This window comes from Pristis pectinata, chromosome 11 (assembly GCF_009764475.1).
Source record: "Pristis pectinata isolate sPriPec2 chromosome 11, sPriPec2.1.pri, whole genome shotgun sequence".
Lineage (NCBI taxonomy): Eukaryota > Metazoa > Chordata > Chondrichthyes > Rhinopristiformes > Pristidae > Pristis > Pristis pectinata.
This window is the reverse complement of record NC_067415.1, coordinates 27,487,619-27,506,590: the sequence shown is the minus strand read 5'-3', so window position 1 is coordinate 27,506,590 and position 18,972 is coordinate 27,487,619. Positions and strand designations below refer to the sequence as shown.

Sequence of the window (18,972 nt, the reverse complement as noted above, 5' to 3'; positions counted from 1 at the left end):
GGAAAACACATCCGCAAGATTTTCATCCATATCCTTTGCAGCCAAAGCCTCACGGTGAATCATGCAGTGGGTTGCTGCTACATGTGGAGCTACTTCTTTCACTCGTGCGACTAGACCCGACTTCCGTCCCATCATTGCGGCAGCACCATCCGTGCATACTCCAATACAGTGTGTCCACGCCAATGCCGATTGTACAAAAAAAAAGTGTCAAGCACACAGAAAAGTTCTTCACCGGTTGTACGCCCCAGAAGCGCCTTGCAAAACGAAAAGTCTTCCAAAGCCTCTCCTTCCCAGCAATATCGAACATAAACCAACAACTGCGCAGCACTGGCAACATCAGTACTTTCATCGAGCTGAATCACAAATCTGACTTGCTGAAGACGTGCTATCAGCTGGCTCCATATATCTTCCGCCATATTGCCAATTCTTCTGCTTACTGTGTTATCAGACAGTGGAATGGCTTTCAGTTTTTGACTGGATTCTTTTCCCAGTACAACTTCGCACATATCTACTGTAATGCTACCGAATATGATGTGCGAAGAACCTTCTCATTTACATTGGCGCAGGCTGTCATTTTGCCTTTCTGCTTGAGGTACAGCTCCTTTTGCCCCTCAGAATCTTCTGGTTTCTGGTCAGCTTTTCTCTTCAGAAATTTCTCCATACGCAGCAATACACGTTGGACAGTTTAATTACTATTACCGATAAACAAAATTATCAAAACTAATCTAAAATTTACACACTTGCGCTCTTTTCGTTTAACAGTGACGTCATTGTGGTATAAGTGCACGGTAAGTAAGCAATATTATTAAGGCACACCAACAACGTCACTCAGTCTTGCTAACACTACAGTGCACAACAGAATAGTAGTGAACACTACTGACTACACAAGTCGAATATTAAGTGGCAGCTTACCAGAAGGGAACACCATCTAAGTCTCTAAGATTGTCACCTATAACAGATAGAAATAGATATGGCCAATTTTCTGAAGAGTGGAAAACTGGAGCAAGTAAGTAGGCTACATCTTTGTAACAGGTCACTTTTCCATTTTTTTCTTGGCTTGCTCGCAGACCCCCTGGCAACCCACCACAGACCCCCAGGGGTCCGCGGACTACAGGCTGGAAACCTCTGCCCTAGGCAGCTGAAGGCGTGACTTCCAATGGTTGACTAAAAGCAGGTAGATGCAAGATGCCAGAGGAGAATAGAGCTGGAGAGATCCTGGGCATTGGGTGGGGATGGCTGCTAGCCCACGGGGCCGGGATGTTGAGTTAAGAATGAGGATCTTAAAACTGAACCATTGAGTAGGAGCCAATGTTTGGTGAGGACAATAAATCTTAAGAACTCTTCACAGAAAAGTCATCCACCTGAAAGTCCAACTTATTTCTTTCTCCACAGATGCTGTCTGACCTACGAAGTATTTCCGGCATTTTCGGTTGTTATTAGAGGGCTGCCATGCTCTTACACATTGCAACGAGCCAAAGCCACGATCGACCCTAAGGTGTCTCAGGACTCAGCCGATACAGCACAGCTGTCACCGACCACGCATGCGCGCAGTCTCCGCACCTCCCCCGGTCCGGTCCAAGCCACGTGACTTTAACTGTTCAAAGTTCGGGGCGCGCGCAGCTGCTGTGTCTGACGTAACGAGGTAAGGCTAAGTGGGCGTGGTTTCAGGGGGTGACCGGTTTGTGGCGGTTGGATCGAAGAGGCGCGCACATGGATGGTGGCGCAGCGGCCTTAGTGGGTGACGAGGAGGAGGAGGAGGAGGAGGAGGAGGAGGAGGAGGCGGAGGCGGAGGCGGATAGCCTGGATGAGGGAGAAGAGGAGGGCGGCCTGGCTGAGGATGATGCTGATGCTAGCCTGGATGAGGAAGAGGAGGCTGCTGCCGATGCCGGAGTGACAGAGACAGAGCCGACTGTGGCTGTTGCTGTCGGAGGGGCGAAGTTAACAGTAGGACCTGGGTCGACTCGGCGCAGATTCTCGGGGAGTCTCTTCATCTGCTCCTTCGGCTGTGGAGCCACGTTTTCCAAGAACTGGAGGCTACAAGCTCATCTGTGTAGGCACACGGGGGAGGTAGGAACGGCCTTTCGCTCGGCCTGGTTGAGTTGATGTTGCAGGACTGGAGCAAGTCAGAGCGGGAGAACAGAGGCTTTGGAGAGTAGAAAGGCGACGATAGAACTTGAACCAGGGACTTCCTGACGAGGGCAGTAGGGAAAGGGGAGAAGTGTCGTGAATTGAGTCAGAATTTGGGCAGTAAAAGGTTTGAGTAGACACGTTTTTTGTATGATGGAATCACAAAAATTTTCAGGCAGCTACAGCAAATAGTTAAGAGGATAAATGGTATTTTGGCCTTTATCGCAAAGGGTTTGGAGTTTAGAAATAGGGAAGTTATGTTACATTTGTAGATGATGTTGATGAGGCTACACCTGAACAACAGTGTGCAATTTTGGTGCCCTTATCAGGAAGGGATATAGTAGCATTGCAGGCAGTCTTAAAGGTATTCACCAGGGTAATTTTTGGCATGAGAGGAATATTCAATCAAGAGAGACTAAACTAGTTGGGTCTGCATTCTCTGGAGTTCAGTAGAATAAGAGTTGATCTAATTGAAACGTGCAGAATCCCAAGGGGCCACGGCAGCATTGATATCAATTTGGCACAGGAGGAGTTGTGACCTGGGGTAGATCAGTTGTGGTCATATTAAACGGTGGACTAGGCTTGAGGGCCTCTTGTGTTGTTGGTACAAGAGGGAATGGAAACTACCAAACAGACACATTCAAAAGGAACGAAAAAAGTGAAAGTTTCATCTTAAGCTTTGACTGTGTTACAGAGGTGAAATTGGGAGTTATCTGTGCAGAGGCTGTGGGCTTAGAAGATTGAGGCCTGAAAGGTTCTGAAGCCTGAGCCTAGGACAGTCCAGGGTAGAATCAATGGGTAAGGAATGTAGTTTGTATCTGCTTGAAAATTTTGTCCTCTTGGCGGAGGGGGGGGGGGGGGGTGGTGAGTCTCTGAGCGAGAGCAAGTCATAGGATAAAGCAGTAGCCAGCAAGAGCAAGTTTAGTAATCAGGATAGCCTTGGGCACAGTAAAGGCAGGGAAAGGAATACAGTTAAACTGCATTTAAATGCATGAGGTTTAAGGCAGACAAACTCTCAGGATGGATTGGCTCAGACGACTGGGATGTTATAGCCATAACAGAAACGTGGCTGAGGGAAGAGCAGGACTGGCAGCTCAATATTCCAGGATACAGATGCTACAAGTGTGACAGAGGTACAGGTAAAAGAGGGGAAGTTGCCTTTTTAATAAGGGAGGATGTAACAGCGGTACTTAGAGATGACATTCTTGGGGGGGTCATCTAGTGAGGCAATCTGGGTAGAACTTAGAAACAAGAAGGGTAGGGCCACTCTAGTGGGGCTGTATTATAGACCTCACAGTAGTCAGCGGGAACTTGAGCAGCTGTGTAGAAAATTTGCTCATAGTTGTAAGAATAATAGGGTGGGACATTTTAGTTTCCTCAGTATTGACTGGACTACCCAGAGTGCAAAAGGCCTGGATAGGGTGGAATTTGTGAAATGTGTCCAGGGAAGTTTCCTGAGTCAATATATAGAAGGCCCTACTCAGGAGGGTGCAATACTGGACCTCTTAGGGAATGAGGCAGGGCAAGAAACTAAAGTGGCAGTCAGGGAGCACTTCAGCTCTAGTGATCATAATTCTATTAGTTTTAAGATGGTGATGGAAAAGGATAGGACAGGTCCACAGGTTGGGATTCTAAACTGGAGCAGGGCTAATTTTAGGGGAATTAGGCAGGATCTAGCAGAGGTCGATTGGGTGAGCCTGTTTGAAGGGAAAGGAATGAATGGCATGGGAGGTTATTAAGAGCACGATGTCAAGGGGCCAGGAATAACATGTTCCTGTTGGGATTAAGGGTTCTCTGCCTAACTAATTCTCTGCCTCAACTTCATTCTCTTATATTATCCCCATATCCTTTTATTCCCGTAAGATCCAGAAATCTATCAGTTTCTCTTTTGAAAGAAGTCGATGACTGAGTATCCACACTTCCCTTCATGCAACGTGAGGCTGTGCCTTTAGGTTTTGGGTATCTCAGCAGGTGGAACAAGCTTTCTTGCATCAGCCCTGTTGAATTTTGTAAACTTCAATGATGTTGCTCCTTATTCTTCTAGCCTCTAGAGAGGCTAGTCTACTCAATCTTGCCTCAAACAGAAAAACTGCCATAACAGGAAACAGTCTGTTGAATCTTTCTTGAACTCTTTATGCCAAATAAATGCTTTAGAACTTAAGACCAAACAATACTCCAAGTGTGATCTTGCCAAGGACCAATATAATTGCTGTAAGATCTTTATTCTTGTAGTCAAATCTTCTAGCAAGAAAGGCCACTGGACCATTTTCTTTCCTAATTCCTTTCTGCGCCTACATGTTAGCTTTCAGTGTTGTATACAAGGGCACTTGGTTCCCTTCAAGCATCATTATTCAACCTGTCACCATTTTTTAAATATGGTTTACTTTTCTATTGGTGCACCAAAGTGCGCTCTTGCATTATACTTTATTTGCCACGTCTTTGTTTTCTCACTTAGATCTTCTATATTTCCATGAAGCCCCTCTATATCCTCCTCCCTGCTGGAAATCCACCTAGTTATGTACATTTGGAAAACTTGGAAATATGACATTTTGTCTCCTCAGTCAAATTGTGATGAGCTGGGCTGAGGCACTGATGCCTGCTGTACCCCACTGGTCACAGCCTGCCAACTGGGAAAGATCCATTTATTTCCTCTCTTTGCTTCCTGTCAATTAACCAATTCCTGGTTTTGTCTTCTGCCAAAACTGCTCATGGCTCTTGCATTTAAGGATCCATTCTAAGGCGGGTTCTTTTTCCCCTCTAATCTCAAACATCTCCTTGGATTTCCCCCGTCTCCCTGTACAAGGAGCTCATGGGCTTCTTTGTCACAGTCCCAATCAATGTCATTATATGCTTTGTGTGGGACCTTATTGAAAGCCTTCTGAAAACTAAATACACAACATCCATTGGTTCCCCCTTATCCATTCTACTGGTCACATTCTCAAAGACCTCTAGCAGATTAGTTGATTTTGACTTTTGTTTCATAAATTTATGCTGACTCAATCCTATTATTTTTTTGGTATTCTGTTAATAAGTCCCTCAGATTACAGCATTTTCCCTATTACTAATGTTAGGATAACAGGTTGATTGTTTCCTTTTGGCTTCCTTCCTTAAATAGTCACATTTTCCACCCTCCAATCTGCAGGAACCATTCCAGAATCTATAAAATTTTGGAATTGCATCCACTAACCCTTTAGCCAGCTCTTTCAAAGCTCTATGATATAGATAGCAGGTCTTTGGATTTATTGGCTTTCAGTCTCACTAATGTCTCTAGTAAATATTTTAACTAATCCTAATTTCCTTTAGTCCCTTGGAATTCTTTAACACTGCATCTCTTCCCAGAGATGTGTAGAGGCTTAGCACTGAATATATTCAAGGCTGAGAAAGCTGCATTTGTAGCCAATAGTAGAGGTTTAAGGAGAACAGGTAGGAAAGTTTAATTGGGACCAAGATCTGACTGACTGTTACCTTGTTAAATAACAGAGCAGGTTCAAGAAGCCCTGGCATATCCCTGCTATTTCTTATGGTCAGCACCTTTGTGAATAGCAGGTGGTAGGTATGTCTCATGAATAACTATATCTCCTGAGTGAGGATGTGAACTAAGGTGAGAGAAATGAGTAAGATGCAGATTTTTGGACAGAGCAATGGGAATACCTGGCAGAAGCTTGGAAGCTATCTTAGTAGTTGGGAGTAGAGAGGATATGATGTAAATGGGCAAATGGGTGTTAGTGGCATAGAAGTCCATAATAATCCTCCTTGAGATGATCCTTGAATGCAAGAGTCATGAATGATTTTGGAAGAAGACATCAAGTCTCAATAGCAGGATTGGGTAAAGAATGACTAAACCAGTTGGGTGTCATTATCTTCTAGTATGAACTTAAGGGAACTTCGGCAGCTATACAAGTGAGGGGTGGGGAAACAACAAGAATGGAAGAGAGTAGGTGTTTTGCTGAAGATAAGGGTGTGAAAGATGAAGTCGGGTGTGATTGAACAGCAGGAGTAGAAGTAATTGCACAGATGGAAGGACGGATTAAATGGTTGACAATTTGAAAGAGCTGTTGTACATGGAAAATTCTGCAGGTAAATTTTTTGATTTTATTGCCTGGAGTTTGCAAATGGAACTAGTAATATCATAAAAATCTTGATGCTTTCTTTCCTCCCAGAAACCGTTTTCTTGTGAATATGAAGGTTGTAATAAAAGCTATTCTAGAAAAGGTCACCTTACAAGGCACATTCAGATTCATAGAGGAGAAAAACCATTCAGGTCAGTGTATATATTAAAATAACTTCTATTGTTATATTCTTTATAGTTACAGGAAAATATTAAAGATTTGATTTTATAAACTTTTGTTAAAATTAATACAAAACCTTGCATGAATTTTTGTTATTTCTTTTGGCCAGTAGTTTGTCATAAAACTTGAAGCAGGTAATTTCTGAAAAGACACCCTCTGTTTTTGACTGTGCCTTTTTGGTTTCGTGCACTGTTGCCCCACACTTGTGAAAATGCATGGTTTTGTAGCCCCTTGATATTGCAAACAATTTTGGGGTAGTTTTGTATTTAAATTTAAAAAGAAAGTAATTGACAGCAGATTTTTTTTCAATAAAGGCTAAACCTCCTAGACAGTCTGATGAATGTGGCCACGTTTATCAACAGTCTGAGCAATTAATAGATTTCTGGTTGATTCAGGTCTAAAACTGCTGCTTTGATTTTCTTAGTTCAAAATCCATTTTTTTTAGTCATTTTAATACAATTGAGTAGATTTTTGGGCCATTTCAAAGGGCATTTGAGAGTAATCCAGGTTACTATGGGCTTGGCGTTGGGTCAAGCATAAACATTCACAAACACATTAAAGTATTTAAAAATCAAAATTTTAGAACACTGAACACTTGCACACACTTGTAAACAATTAAATACACTTCAACTAACTGAATTAATTCAAATATGAAGGTGTACTTGACGTTATCCCAGCAACTATTTCTTCCCATTACCTCAAAGGACTGCTGCAGTTGCACTAGGTTAACCTGTCAATGGTTCAGTGGGCAGGTTTGCTAGCCTATGTGCTGGGGAATTGAAGGAAGTCTGTCGTGTCACATGGACAGTAGGAGTCATCCATTTTTTTTTTGCAGATGTCCCAGGGCAGACCCTTACCTTGAACAGAATATTGCACATCTGCCTTTGCTTGGGAATCTAACTTCTCCCAATTATATTCTTAAAAGCCAGCAACAATGGAAATGGATAGAGAAATGTAAATGTGCAAGATCCCTGCCATGGATAACAATGTTGACCCAGATGCAATAGAGAGCCAGTTATCATAATCATAAGGTGTACTTAAGTGATTTGAGTTTTTGATATAAGCATAATACTGGGGCAGTGCAAGAGTTTTACAACAGAAAATCTACATTAGTATAGGATATAGAACAACACAGGACCAAGCATGATGCCAAATTAACTAATCCCTTCTCCCTGCACATGATCCACATCCTCCCATTCCCTGCATATTCATGTGCCTATCTAAAAGCCTCTTGAATGCCGCTATCGTATGTGCTTCCACTACCACCCCGGCAGCATTTGCCCTGCTCATCCCCTTTAAACTCTTTCTCTCTCCCCCCCCCCCCCCCTTAAAGCTACATACTCTTATATTTGACATTTCTACCCTGGAGAAAACAGATGCTGGCTATCTACCCTATCTATACGCCTCATAAGTTTGTATCAGGTATGAGAGATGACAAATTTTTCGAGATACTATTTCTAAATGTGGAGCGAGAGAGCAAAATATAAGGTTTAGGAAGAGAATCCCAGACTTCAGAACCACAACAGCTGAAGATTTTTCCACCACTGGTGGAATAGAGAGGGACGGTACGAGCAATGGATTAGAGCCAGAAGATCTGTGTGAGTAAGCCAAAGCACACAGCTGCTGGCATGCTTACAAACTAAGATATCAAAATTGAAGGATTTTGAGGCAGAAAAGACCAATGTAGTAAGAATGAGATTGATGGGATGTTAATGAAAAGTGAAGCTTGAGGAACAGTTTAGAGTTTCTAGGCCAGATGGCTGATTTGGACTCTTCTGGTAAATATATAATCTCAGTCGAAGCACCATAGTATGATGTATTAGATTTTTTTAGATTTGTTTGAACTTTGCAGCTCTTCATGTGGTTTCATTCTTTAACAATTCATGCCTTGTAGGTGTACAGATGAAAGATGTAATCAAACATTTACTACAAAAGATAACTTAAAGAAGCATCTCTCAAGAAAGCATGACAACATAGAAAAGCTGTATTTGGTAATTGACTTTCTATCCTTAACTGCTCCTTAAACTGCATAATTACCAATAAATGTATTTAAATAGTCCTGAATGGACCATTCCAAACTGACAAAATTACTGATTGACTGTGTGTCCTTTGTTCTGAATGAGTTTGTTGGCAAACAATGATGCATTGTTGCAAGGATAGTAACTGCCTGGTTTTGAAGTTCCAGGAGCCAGTTTTCCCAAAGGTTGAAACCAAGCAGAAAATAGAAATGTTTTGACAGTTTTCCCCATCTTTTTCTGAAAGTGAAGAAATACACTTTCATGGGTGTTAGGCTGTATCCTCTGAGAGTGAACTATCTTTGAGTTCAGACTAAAATTTGGCAGGCTGGTTTAGTTGATGAGTGGGCAAAAGAAGAATGGAAAATTTAATACAGCTACTCTGCTGCATCACTATTAGAGGCTATTGTGTAGTGATCAAGAATGAATATCCTGCAAAATATTTTTCTCGTCTGGGGAGTTGTAGCTCTCCTATTATTAGCCTGATCAAGAAACATTATATTTCAATTTATCAACTCTTGAGCTAAAGCTGAGAGTTTAACTGAAGATCACAGGATATCCCAAATTGGATGAGCTAAATGGGCTAATTTTATGTTGTTTATCCAGTTTCTAATTTCCTCCTTTATCATGGGATAAAGGACTGTATTTATGTAGCATCACTTTAAAGTGACTTTGGGAAGGATCATAGAAAATTGTATACAGCATCTTTCTACAAATAATATAACAGTATAGCTAATATCTCTTGATCAAACAAAAGGATAAATCAATAAGAACACTGGGAAAAGGTCATTATTGGTTTACATCGACTTAAGAGGGCATTTTAAAAAGAAGGTTCTCTTGGGCAGTATAGCATCTGCATGCCAGGGAGCTGCAAACTTGGCACAGATTTTGAAACTTGAAACCTTGACCTATTAATTCATGAAAACTGCTGGAGTTGAACTGACCAAAGTTGTTGAAATATTAATTATATACAGTACAGGATTTCTTGAGTTTGCATACAGAGTGAAGTGGTATTTCAGCTGTGATATTTCTACAAGAGCAAATGATTAATTATAAATCTGTATTTCATCATACAGTGTGACTTTGAAGGATGTGGTAGATCATTCAAGAAACATCAGCAACTCAAAGTTCATCAATATGAGCACACACGTGTCCCAGCATTTAAGTAGGTATTAAGCTTTGGTTTCATTTCATTTTCATTAAATAATGAAGAAATACTGATTGATTTTCTTTTTGCTAGGTGCAATTATGAAGGGTGTGACAAACGCTTTTGTCTTCCAAGCAAGTTGAAGCGTCATGAGAAGATGCATGCAGGTGTGTCCTATATGCCAATGTTTCTTCACGTAGCTAATTTAAGGAAAAGGGAGTTTCCTCAACTAATTGTAACATTTAGTGACATAAAACACTCTTAACATGCAAGGTGGCTGATCTCACAGGCATAGTTTTTTTACCTAAATGCATAAGATTGTTTTGCTGATTGGAATTATTCACTGTACCTATTGTACATTTGTACAAAAGTAGAAGATTGGTATACCAATAATTTTTTTCTCCATTCTTTTTGATCATTCCCTCAAAATACTCGTATGATTGTTCCTCTTTAAAATAAAAGATCTTCAACAGCAAGTGGAAATGCTGGTAGATGTAAGGGGGATATTTAATGGTTTAAGTTCAGTCTATAAGTTAGAATATCTATTGCAAACATTCCATCACATGATGCAATTATCAGCTAAAGGCTGGAGGAATTGTGTTCACTTCGTAATGATTCATTGTTCAAAATTCAGAACATTTCAGAAACAAAATGGCTCTGTTCAATAAGAATCTATGCAAGAGACTAAGTTAGTTGCTACCATAATAAGGAAATGTTAAGGCAACCTTAACGTGCTTCACAAATTGATTCTTTGGTTCCTGATGCTTTCAATTGGTTCTAAACTTCTATAAAAGAAAATTGAAATTCCAGTTATTAATAGTGTGGAGTAATTGCTTTAGTGTAAGAATTTGTAGGAAAATTTAAAATTTATAGGTTTTTGCATAGAGTTGGGAACTTTCACAGTAAAAGGATGTGTACTGTAAATTTACAACTTTAGTGATTTTTTTGGTTGATAATTTCATTGGGTCTTTTGTGATGCTTTCAGAGACTGGATTGAATTGGTGAGGAAGCAGAAAGTGATGTTTGCTGCAAACACTCAGCAAGTCAGGCAACAGTGTGTGGAATTTCTGACCCAGGTCTTTATAGCACTTTGATTTTAAATTTCCACATTTGGTTTTGATTTATTAAAATGGTTTGCTGATCATTGTCAGATACATGAGCAAATGCTTAAGTGGGTCTTAATGCAATGATAGGTTTATGGTATACTATCATCGTGTAAAGTACGAGCCCATCATAATAATTGCACCTTCCTTATTCCTGAGTTCTACCCATATGGCCTCACTGAGCCAAGATGCCTTCTCCAAGTACAGCTGTGACATTAAAGAATAATCCAATATCCTTGCAAGGAGGTTTGCTAATGCTACTCAGGAGGGTTTAAACTATTGTGACAGGGTGAGTGGGAGTCAGAGCAGATGGAGAGGTTGAAGGGAAGACTGAGATTAGCTCAATTAAGTTTAATGGGAAGAATGGGTAGGACCAAGTTAAAGTATATGGTGGGACTGATGATATGAAGTGCCTTCAGTGCAAGGAGTATAACTGGCAAGGCTGAGTTTAGAGCATGGATTACTAGATGGAACTATGATGTTGTAGCCATTGCAGAAACTTGGTTGAGAGAAATGCAGGTCTGGCAGCTCAACATTCCGCAGTTTAGATGTTTCAGATGTAAAAGAGGTGAGGAAGTTGTTTCACTGATCTGAATGTCATGATTGCACTTGGAGAGGACATCTTGGAAAGCTCGTCCAGTGAGGCCGTATTGTTAGAACTCGGGAATAAGAAAAGTGCAATCACTGTGATGGGATTATTCTATACTATAGGCCTCCCAATAGCCAGTGAGATCTAGAGGAACAGATTTGCAGGCATATAATAGAAAGATGCAAAAGCAACAGGATAATGGGTGATTTTTAACTTCCCCATTATTGACTGGGTCTTGGATGGGGCAGAATTTTTTGAACACATCTTGGACGGTGAAACAATATGTAGACAGTCCAAATAGGGAAGGGGCTGTACTAACCTTGTACAGCAAATGAGCCTGGTCAGGTGATCAGAGTTTTTGTGAGGGAGCATTTTGGGAACAGTGATCATAACTCCATCAGTTTTAAGATGGTTGTAGATAAGGTGAATGTGGAAACTGGGGAGAGTAGATTGGGACTGGCGGTTTGGGGGTAAATCAATAAATGAGGTGGGAGTCCTTTAAAGGCCAGCTGGTTAGAATTCAGGACCAGCATGTTCCTGTGAGGATAGCAAGGTTTGTGAACCTGGGATGATGATATATTGTAAGTTTCTTCAAAAAGAAGGAAGCATATGTAAGATTTAGGAAGCTGAAATTGGACAAGGCCTTTGAGGCAAAGGAAGCAGGAAAGAACTTAAACAAGAAATTAGGAGGGCTAAACAGGGCCATGAAATGTCCTTGGCAGGTAGGAGCATCCCAAGACATTTTATACACATTTAAAAGTAAGAGTAGCTTGGGAAAAGATGGGTCCACTCAAGGACAAAGGAGAGAATTTATGCATGAGCCTGAGGAAGTGGGTGAGGCCCTAAATGAGTACTTTAAATTGGTATTCGCCAAGGAGAAGGACATGGATGATGAGATCAGGAAGGGGTATTTTGATATTCTTGGGCATATCAGTATCAAAGAGGAGGCAGTGTTGGGTCTCTTAGAGGGGAAAAAATAGATGCTTGATTTTCTTTGTGCTGTTTTGAAAATATTTTTATTAATAACTTTCATTTTTAAAACTATACATTGATACCATTTAGTTGCTGATGGTGTTTAACTTTTCATTCAAACTAACTACCTAAGTTTGGTTTGATTAAAATTAGATATTTTCTGACTGGTAGCAGTTCATGTGGTTTCTCATAAGATCTGGTGTTAAACCATGTCAAAACAATGATTTTAAAATTGAAAATTAGAAGTATTTTAATCAAGAAATGTTTCCTTTCTGTATAATGGACTGTCATCTACCTTGTCTGTAGGCCTATTTTTTGTACAGAAAAAATGATTTTTCTCTGATTAAGTCAATGTTGATTGTAAAACTGGAAACTATTGTACCAATGAATGAAAATGTCAAATTGAATTTGAGGAAAATTTTGACATTTGCACGTTTCTTTGTACTCCTGAAGTTGTAGCAATTGAAATTTTTCATTCTGCAGGTTATGCATGCAAAGTGGAATGTTGTTCATTTATTGGAAAAACTTGGACAGAGTTACTTAGTCACAAGCAGAAGCAACATAAAGGTAAGCACAGAAATGAGTATCAACTGTTAATTAGCCTTCCTAGAAGAAAAATGCATATATTGTTTTGTATTGTATAATCTGCATTGCATTATGTTTAATACAAGTAGGGAATGAAGTTGATTTGAAATTATTCTTTGAAATTTTTGTCTTAACTTATTCCATATGGCTAGATTTTAACTGAAATGAATTGGTAAGGAATAATTAAATGTGCAGTAGAGATTTTGGAAGTACTATTGGTTAACATGTAATAACATGGCAGGATGTGTTTCTCAAGCATGCTTTGGGCCTCATTATAACAATGCAGTAGGCCACAAACAGATGTGATGTACAATTAGTGACTGGTAACTGGAAGCTCTGTCACTGCTGTGGACTGAACATGGGTGCTATGCAAAGAGGTCACTCAATCAATGTTTGGTTTCTCCACTGTAGAGACAACTACATTGTGAGCACCAAATGCAGTACACAAGATTGGAAGAAATGCAAATGAATTGCTGCTTCACCTGGAAGGACTGTTTGGTCCCTGAATAGTGGGAAGGGAAGAGGCAAAAGGGCAGGTGTCGCATTTTCTGCAATTGCATGAAAAAGTGTTGTGAGAAGGGGAGTGATTAATGGAGATTGAACAATATATTTTGAAGGGAATGGTCCTTTTCAGGAAGCTGAAAGGGGAAGGGAAGAGATATCTGGTATTGGAATCTCATTGAAGATGGTGTAAATTCTGAATGATTGGCTGTTGAATAAAGAAGTTAATGGGGTGGAAAGTGAGGACCATGGTAACTCTATCCTCTCTCTGAAGGGAAGGGGTGAGAGCAGAAGTGAGGGGAAATAGATGAGATGCAGTGAAGGGCTTAGTCAACTATGATAGAGGGGAAGCTACCCTTTCAGGAAGAAAGAAGCAACCTCAGATGAATTTCTATTGGAATAAATATGATGGATATGAGGAACTGGGAAAGCTGAATGGACTGCTTACAGGAGGCAGGTTAACAGTATGTGAAGTCAAGATAGTTATGGGCTTGTAAAATGTTTGTCACAAATCTATCCCTTGATCAATGCACAAAGATCAATAAAGGAAAGGGAGGAGTCAGAGGGAACATGTGAAAGTGAGAGCATGTGGAAATTGGCAGCAAAGTAATGAATTTTCAGTTTTATGAGTAAGGAAGCAACATTGTACCAGATAAAGAGCTGAGGGAGGGAGCCTGAGTAGGAATGAAACTAACTAGGGTAGTTCTATGTAGTCCATGAAAAGTTGTGCATAGTTTGAGCATTTTGAGAGTTTCCATAGCTACATTTTTGATCTGGAGAAAGTGAGTGGCATTGATTAAGTATAATGTGAAAATGAATTCAGCCAAGTAAATGAGTGTCTTGGTGAAGGGGAACTTTTTCTGTTCTGCATTAGAATTGGCTAGTTTTGCTGTAAGCTATCAATCTGTAATATTCAGTTTTTCTGTCTCTACTGCCTGATCTGCTAGGCATTTCCTATACCTCCTGCATTTCACAGCTTTTGTATGTTCGTGTTCATTCTCTCTCTCTCTCTCTGTTCTCATTATCTTGTCAACCAGATGTTTATCTTAACTTTCATCAAGAGTTTATTGCCACAACAACCTGTCCCCACTATATCAGAGAGATTCCCTTTGTCCTATCCCCTCTTACAACCTCTGCAACTTAAAACTACAGGCTGTCCTTGGGTAACAAATGGGTTTTGTTTCTGGAGATGTCCATAAGTTGATTTTATCCCCCAGTTGGAGAGAACACAAAAATCACTTGATATGGAAACCTTACCTCCACAGTATTGTAATGAATGGCATCAAAAGCACAGAAGACTGAATAAAGAACAATAACTAAAAGTGGAGAAGAAACTAGTTCTTCCATTAGTAGGAATGTATGTATGTGTGTTGAACTTTGACTTTAATAATGTTATGGAAACTTGTTTGTATGTAGGGGTTGCCCATAAGTTGGGTGTTCTTAACCCAGGGACAGCCTGTAATTTTTCCTTTTCCCAGTTGTGATAAAGGATCTAACCTGAAGAGGATGCCCACTTTAAAGAAGCTTTCTTCCTCTTTCCTTTGTTTCTCTAACCTGAAACCTTTTCTGTCCACAGATGCTGCCTTACCTGCTTAGAGCTCTAGCATTTTTCTATTCTTATTTCAGATATCCAGCATTGCAGTTTTTTTGAGTTTCATTTATTACAAAATCTTAAAAGGCTGTTGTTGGAAAGATTTTTTAAAAATTTTGAAGTCAAAAGGTGTCTGTAGTTTCAGAACTTGTTAATTGTAGATCAGTTTAATATAAACCATTATGTTGTTAGCTTATTCATGTTTGGATTTCATTTGGTTCACTAGAATAATTATTCATATGAAATGTAGAACAGGAAGTGCTCAATTAAATGCATTAATGTAAATTTTGTATTTATTTGCTTATTTTTAGAAGCCTTTATTTGTAGTGAGTGCAGTAAGAAATTTAAACGGAAAGACACTCTTCAAGCACACCTTAAAATTCATGGTCAAGAGAGGGAAGTCTTTCGATGTCCCAGAAAGGGTTGTGAGAGAACTTATACCACATCATTCAACCTGCAAAGCCATATTCTCTCATTTCATGAGCAACAGCGAAATTTTGTTTGTGACCATTCTGACTGTAGGAAAGCTTTCTCCATGAAAGTAAGTTTTTTTTAAAAACTTTAAATTTTAAATAAGAATTGCACAGAAACAGGCCCCTGGCCTCTTTGCCTGTCAACACTAGTCCGATTTGCCCCCATTAGGTCTGTATCCTAATATGCCTTGCCTGATTACGTACCTGTCAAAATGTCTCTTAGGTGATTGTATCAGATTCTATCACCTCCTCTGGCAACAAGTTCCGGGTATCAACCACTCTAACCTATATCCTCTTGTTCTTGATACCCCTGCCATGGGGGGGAGATTCTGATTACCTGTGCCTCTCTTGATCATCCCCTGGCTCCTTCACTCCAGCAGAAACGTGCCCACCTGATCCACTTTCTCCCCATGCTGAAGTCCTCCCTTCCAGGCAACATCCTGGTGAATTTTCGCTGCACTATCCAGCACAACCCCATTCTTCCTATAGTGTGGTGATGAGACATGCACATATACTCTGTGTGACCTAACCAGTGCTTTGCAACATTGTCCCAATTCTATGGTCCAACCTATGAAGGCAAGCATGCCATATGCCACCTTTGCCCTATCTATCTGTACTGCCACTTGGGAACTATGGACTTCAAGGTACCTCTATTCATCAACATTGCTAGCCATTTACTGTATGTCCTACCCCCATTTGACTTCCCAAAATGCATAATCTTGCACTTGTCTGGATTAAATTCCATCTGCCAATGCTCTGCCCAACTTTCCACCTGCTCCATATCCTGTTATGGCATTGGACAACCTTCCTTGCTGTCCACAGCACCACCAGTCATTAATATACAGTATATCTTAAACAACAAGGGTCCCAGCACTGATCTCTGCAGTATGCCACTGGTTACAGACTTCCAATAAGAACGTATCTTTCTGCTACAGACTGCTTCCTATCATCAAGCCAGTTATGGATCCAATTAGCCAGCTTGCCTTGGATCCCATGTATCTTCTGGACCAGCCCATCATGTGGGACATTGTCAAATGCCTTTCTAAAGTTCATTTGGACAACATTTACTGTGGTGCTGCCTTTAATCTTCATAGTTGTCTCCCTTTTTTTCAAAAAAAAAACCCCAAATTAGTGAGACAAGATTTCCCTTGTATAAATCCATGATCAGCTCCAATTGCTTTCTAAGCCCTCTCCTCTATCTGTTTCTTGAGACTCGCTTGATTTCAGTAGCTTATACCAGTCATGTGCTTCCTTTTTCTCCTGATCAAATCTTCAGTATCTTGTCCTCCAAGTTTCCCTCATCATCCCATCTTTGCCTTTCACTCTTACTGGAACATGCTGGCCCTGAACTTGCTCTGTTTTTAAAAAAAAACTCCCAATTACCAGATATATTTTACCTGCAAGCATCTGTTTCCAGTTTACTTCTGCCAGGTCCTCTTTGTGCTATTGAAATTGGCCTTGTCCCAAATTAGGACTTTTAACTTGAGGACCAACCTTATTCCTTTTCTTAACTTCCTTGTAATTTAAAGTGTTCCCAAAGTGTTTCCCCACTGACACTTCCACCACATGACCAGTTTCATTTCCTAAGATTAAGGTAAAGTGCTGCCTTATTACTAGTAGGACTACATTTGGATATAGTGGAAACCTTTTAATTGTGAACACTGAAAACGATTCTACATAGCAGCCTAACCTTTTTGGTCTGAACACTAATGCTGCTTGCTTAATATTAGTTCTGATTTAATAGTTGTAGGTTCTAAAGATTCAGTTCACCTATATGCAAAATGTCGCAAATTTTGATGATTGGCTAATTTATGAACATTATTTTTCGTGGAGCAAATCCCCCCACCGATTTGCTATGCATGCTTTGAATAGACCAATGGCATATGGTGCTTAAAATAATATCACTTATTTTTCTTGCAGCAAAGTTTGGACCGCCATTCTATTGTTCATGATCCTAAAAAACAGAAATTAAAGGTACATATCGTAGCTTATATTTTTATTCAGCCGTGTGCTCTGTGAATATATTGGGAACTAAAAAGTAGCTGCATGCAGGTAATTAGTATTAACTCTTGTACAAATGATCTGTTCATTCTTATAACTTGTGAACATAAACTTTTTCCCCAGTACAGATGTTAGTAAAGGAAGAGAGCTGTATGACTATGAATTCTGTTTGTACTAAAATGGCAATGGAAGCTCAGTTGAGCACTATATTTAAAGACATTTTTTTAAAAATGCCTCATTGTGTTTTTTGAAAGAGTCATCAATGAGATTTGTATGTCCTTAGCAAAGAACACTTGAAGTTTTTAGTGCCTCAGCTCTTGCAGGCCAATAAATTCTTGTCTCATAACAACTGAAATTTCAACATAGTTGGTCAATTGTTTTAAAATGCCTTCAGAATTTTCTGGATAATCAGAAGGCAGTTTCCTTCACCAGAACCGCAAAAGTATTTTGTGCATTTTAGCTGAGGTTCATTATCTAACTGACAGAACCTCAGTCTTTGTTGCTATCTCCATTTACACTAGCACTACTTTTCCTGATAATTTAACTTGGTGTGCCAAGGTTTTATCTTGTGTAACAATACAGCACAGTTGCAAAAAGTCTTCTACTGGTAAAGTCTTGGACCAGAAAAATTTGACCTTTCACTGCTCATCTTCTGGGGATACCAGATATTTTTTCCAAAATAAATCATGTATTTTGTATTTGGTGCATGGAGCACAGTCTCTGAGAAGACAACTTTTAGTTCTATTATACAGTTTGCATTTTGTTTCCTACAGGGAAAACAGCCACGTCCTAAGCGTTGTCTTGCCTCTCGCCTTGCTGGATACATTCCTCCCAGGAAACAGCCTGCTGCGGCTGTGACTACTTTATCTGAAATGCTTGAACAGGCCAAGATGTCAGGAGTAAAGAACAAAACTGAGCTGATGGAGCCTGTGGTAGCTAATTAATTGTTCATAGTATTACTATGAAAGAAACCTTGGACTTTAAATGTTTGTCACATTGATGTGTATAGTATTTGTAAGTGGTTTAACTTCTCCAAAAAGGTGCTGAGATTGTGAAGACTAATAACAGGTTTCAGAACACTCCATGGATACCTTGCAGAGCTTTTCAATGCGGTACAGGTGATATTTGGAGATTTGAATCTACCTTAAAATACTTTGCTACTAATTGCTATTAGGAAGTATTTTTCTCTTTCCCATGCACCTAATTCCTAATATCGTCTATTTCCAATTAGTTTGTCATAGCAAAAATAAAGTTTTACAAAATAGCTATAATTTGGCTATTATGCTAAATAGCTCCTCTTTCTGTTCCAAATTTAGCAGCTTTTCCTCTTCAATTTTGACTGCTGTCTTTCAGTTGTTGCATTGCTGCTACTGAACTGTAACACATGACCCAAGTGGCCTAATTCATGTATTAGGTAGTCTGATCCATTTTCTGTCAACATGTACATATCTAAGAAGGAATGTGTTGTTGATTTGGTATTTTTATTAATGATCTGTAATGTGAAGGATTTGGAATAGCTTTGAACAAAATTATAATAAATAGTGAAACTATTCATCTGGAATAATTTGTCAAAATTTTA

General features: G+C 39.7%; 1 protein-coding gene across 1 annotated transcript; it reads left to right on the top strand.

Moving 5' to 3' along the window:
• Window positions 1-1,627: 1,627 nt before the first annotated feature.
• LOC127575642 (transcription factor IIIA-like) lies at window positions 1,628-18,945 on the top strand. The gene is made up of 9 exons (XM_052025515.1): window positions 1,628-2,067; window positions 6,288-6,388; window positions 8,311-8,407; window positions 9,508-9,596; window positions 9,672-9,745; window positions 12,726-12,809; window positions 15,231-15,460; window positions 17,313-17,366; window positions 18,167-18,945. The coding sequence occupies exons 1-9, from the start codon at window positions 1,711-1,713 to the stop codon at window positions 18,335-18,337; spliced, it is 1,257 nt and encodes a 418-aa protein (XP_051881475.1). The 5' UTR covers window positions 1,628-1,710; the 3' UTR covers window positions 18,338-18,945.
• The last annotated feature ends 27 nt before the right edge of the window (window positions 18,946-18,972 follow it).

Coding starts and splice junctions, on each gene's coding strand:
- LOC127575642 (XM_052025515.1), top strand. CDS start 1,711: ATGGATGGTGGCGCAGCGGCCTTAGTGGGTGACGAGGAGGAGGAGGAG. Junction 8,408..9,507: donor ACATAGAAAAGCTGTATTTG/GTAATTGACTTT, acceptor TTCATCATACAG/TGTGACTTTGAAGGATGTGG. Junction 15,461..17,312: donor GGAAAGCTTTCTCCATGAAA/GTAAGTTTTTTT, acceptor TTTTTCTTGCAG/CAAAGTTTGGACCGCCATTC.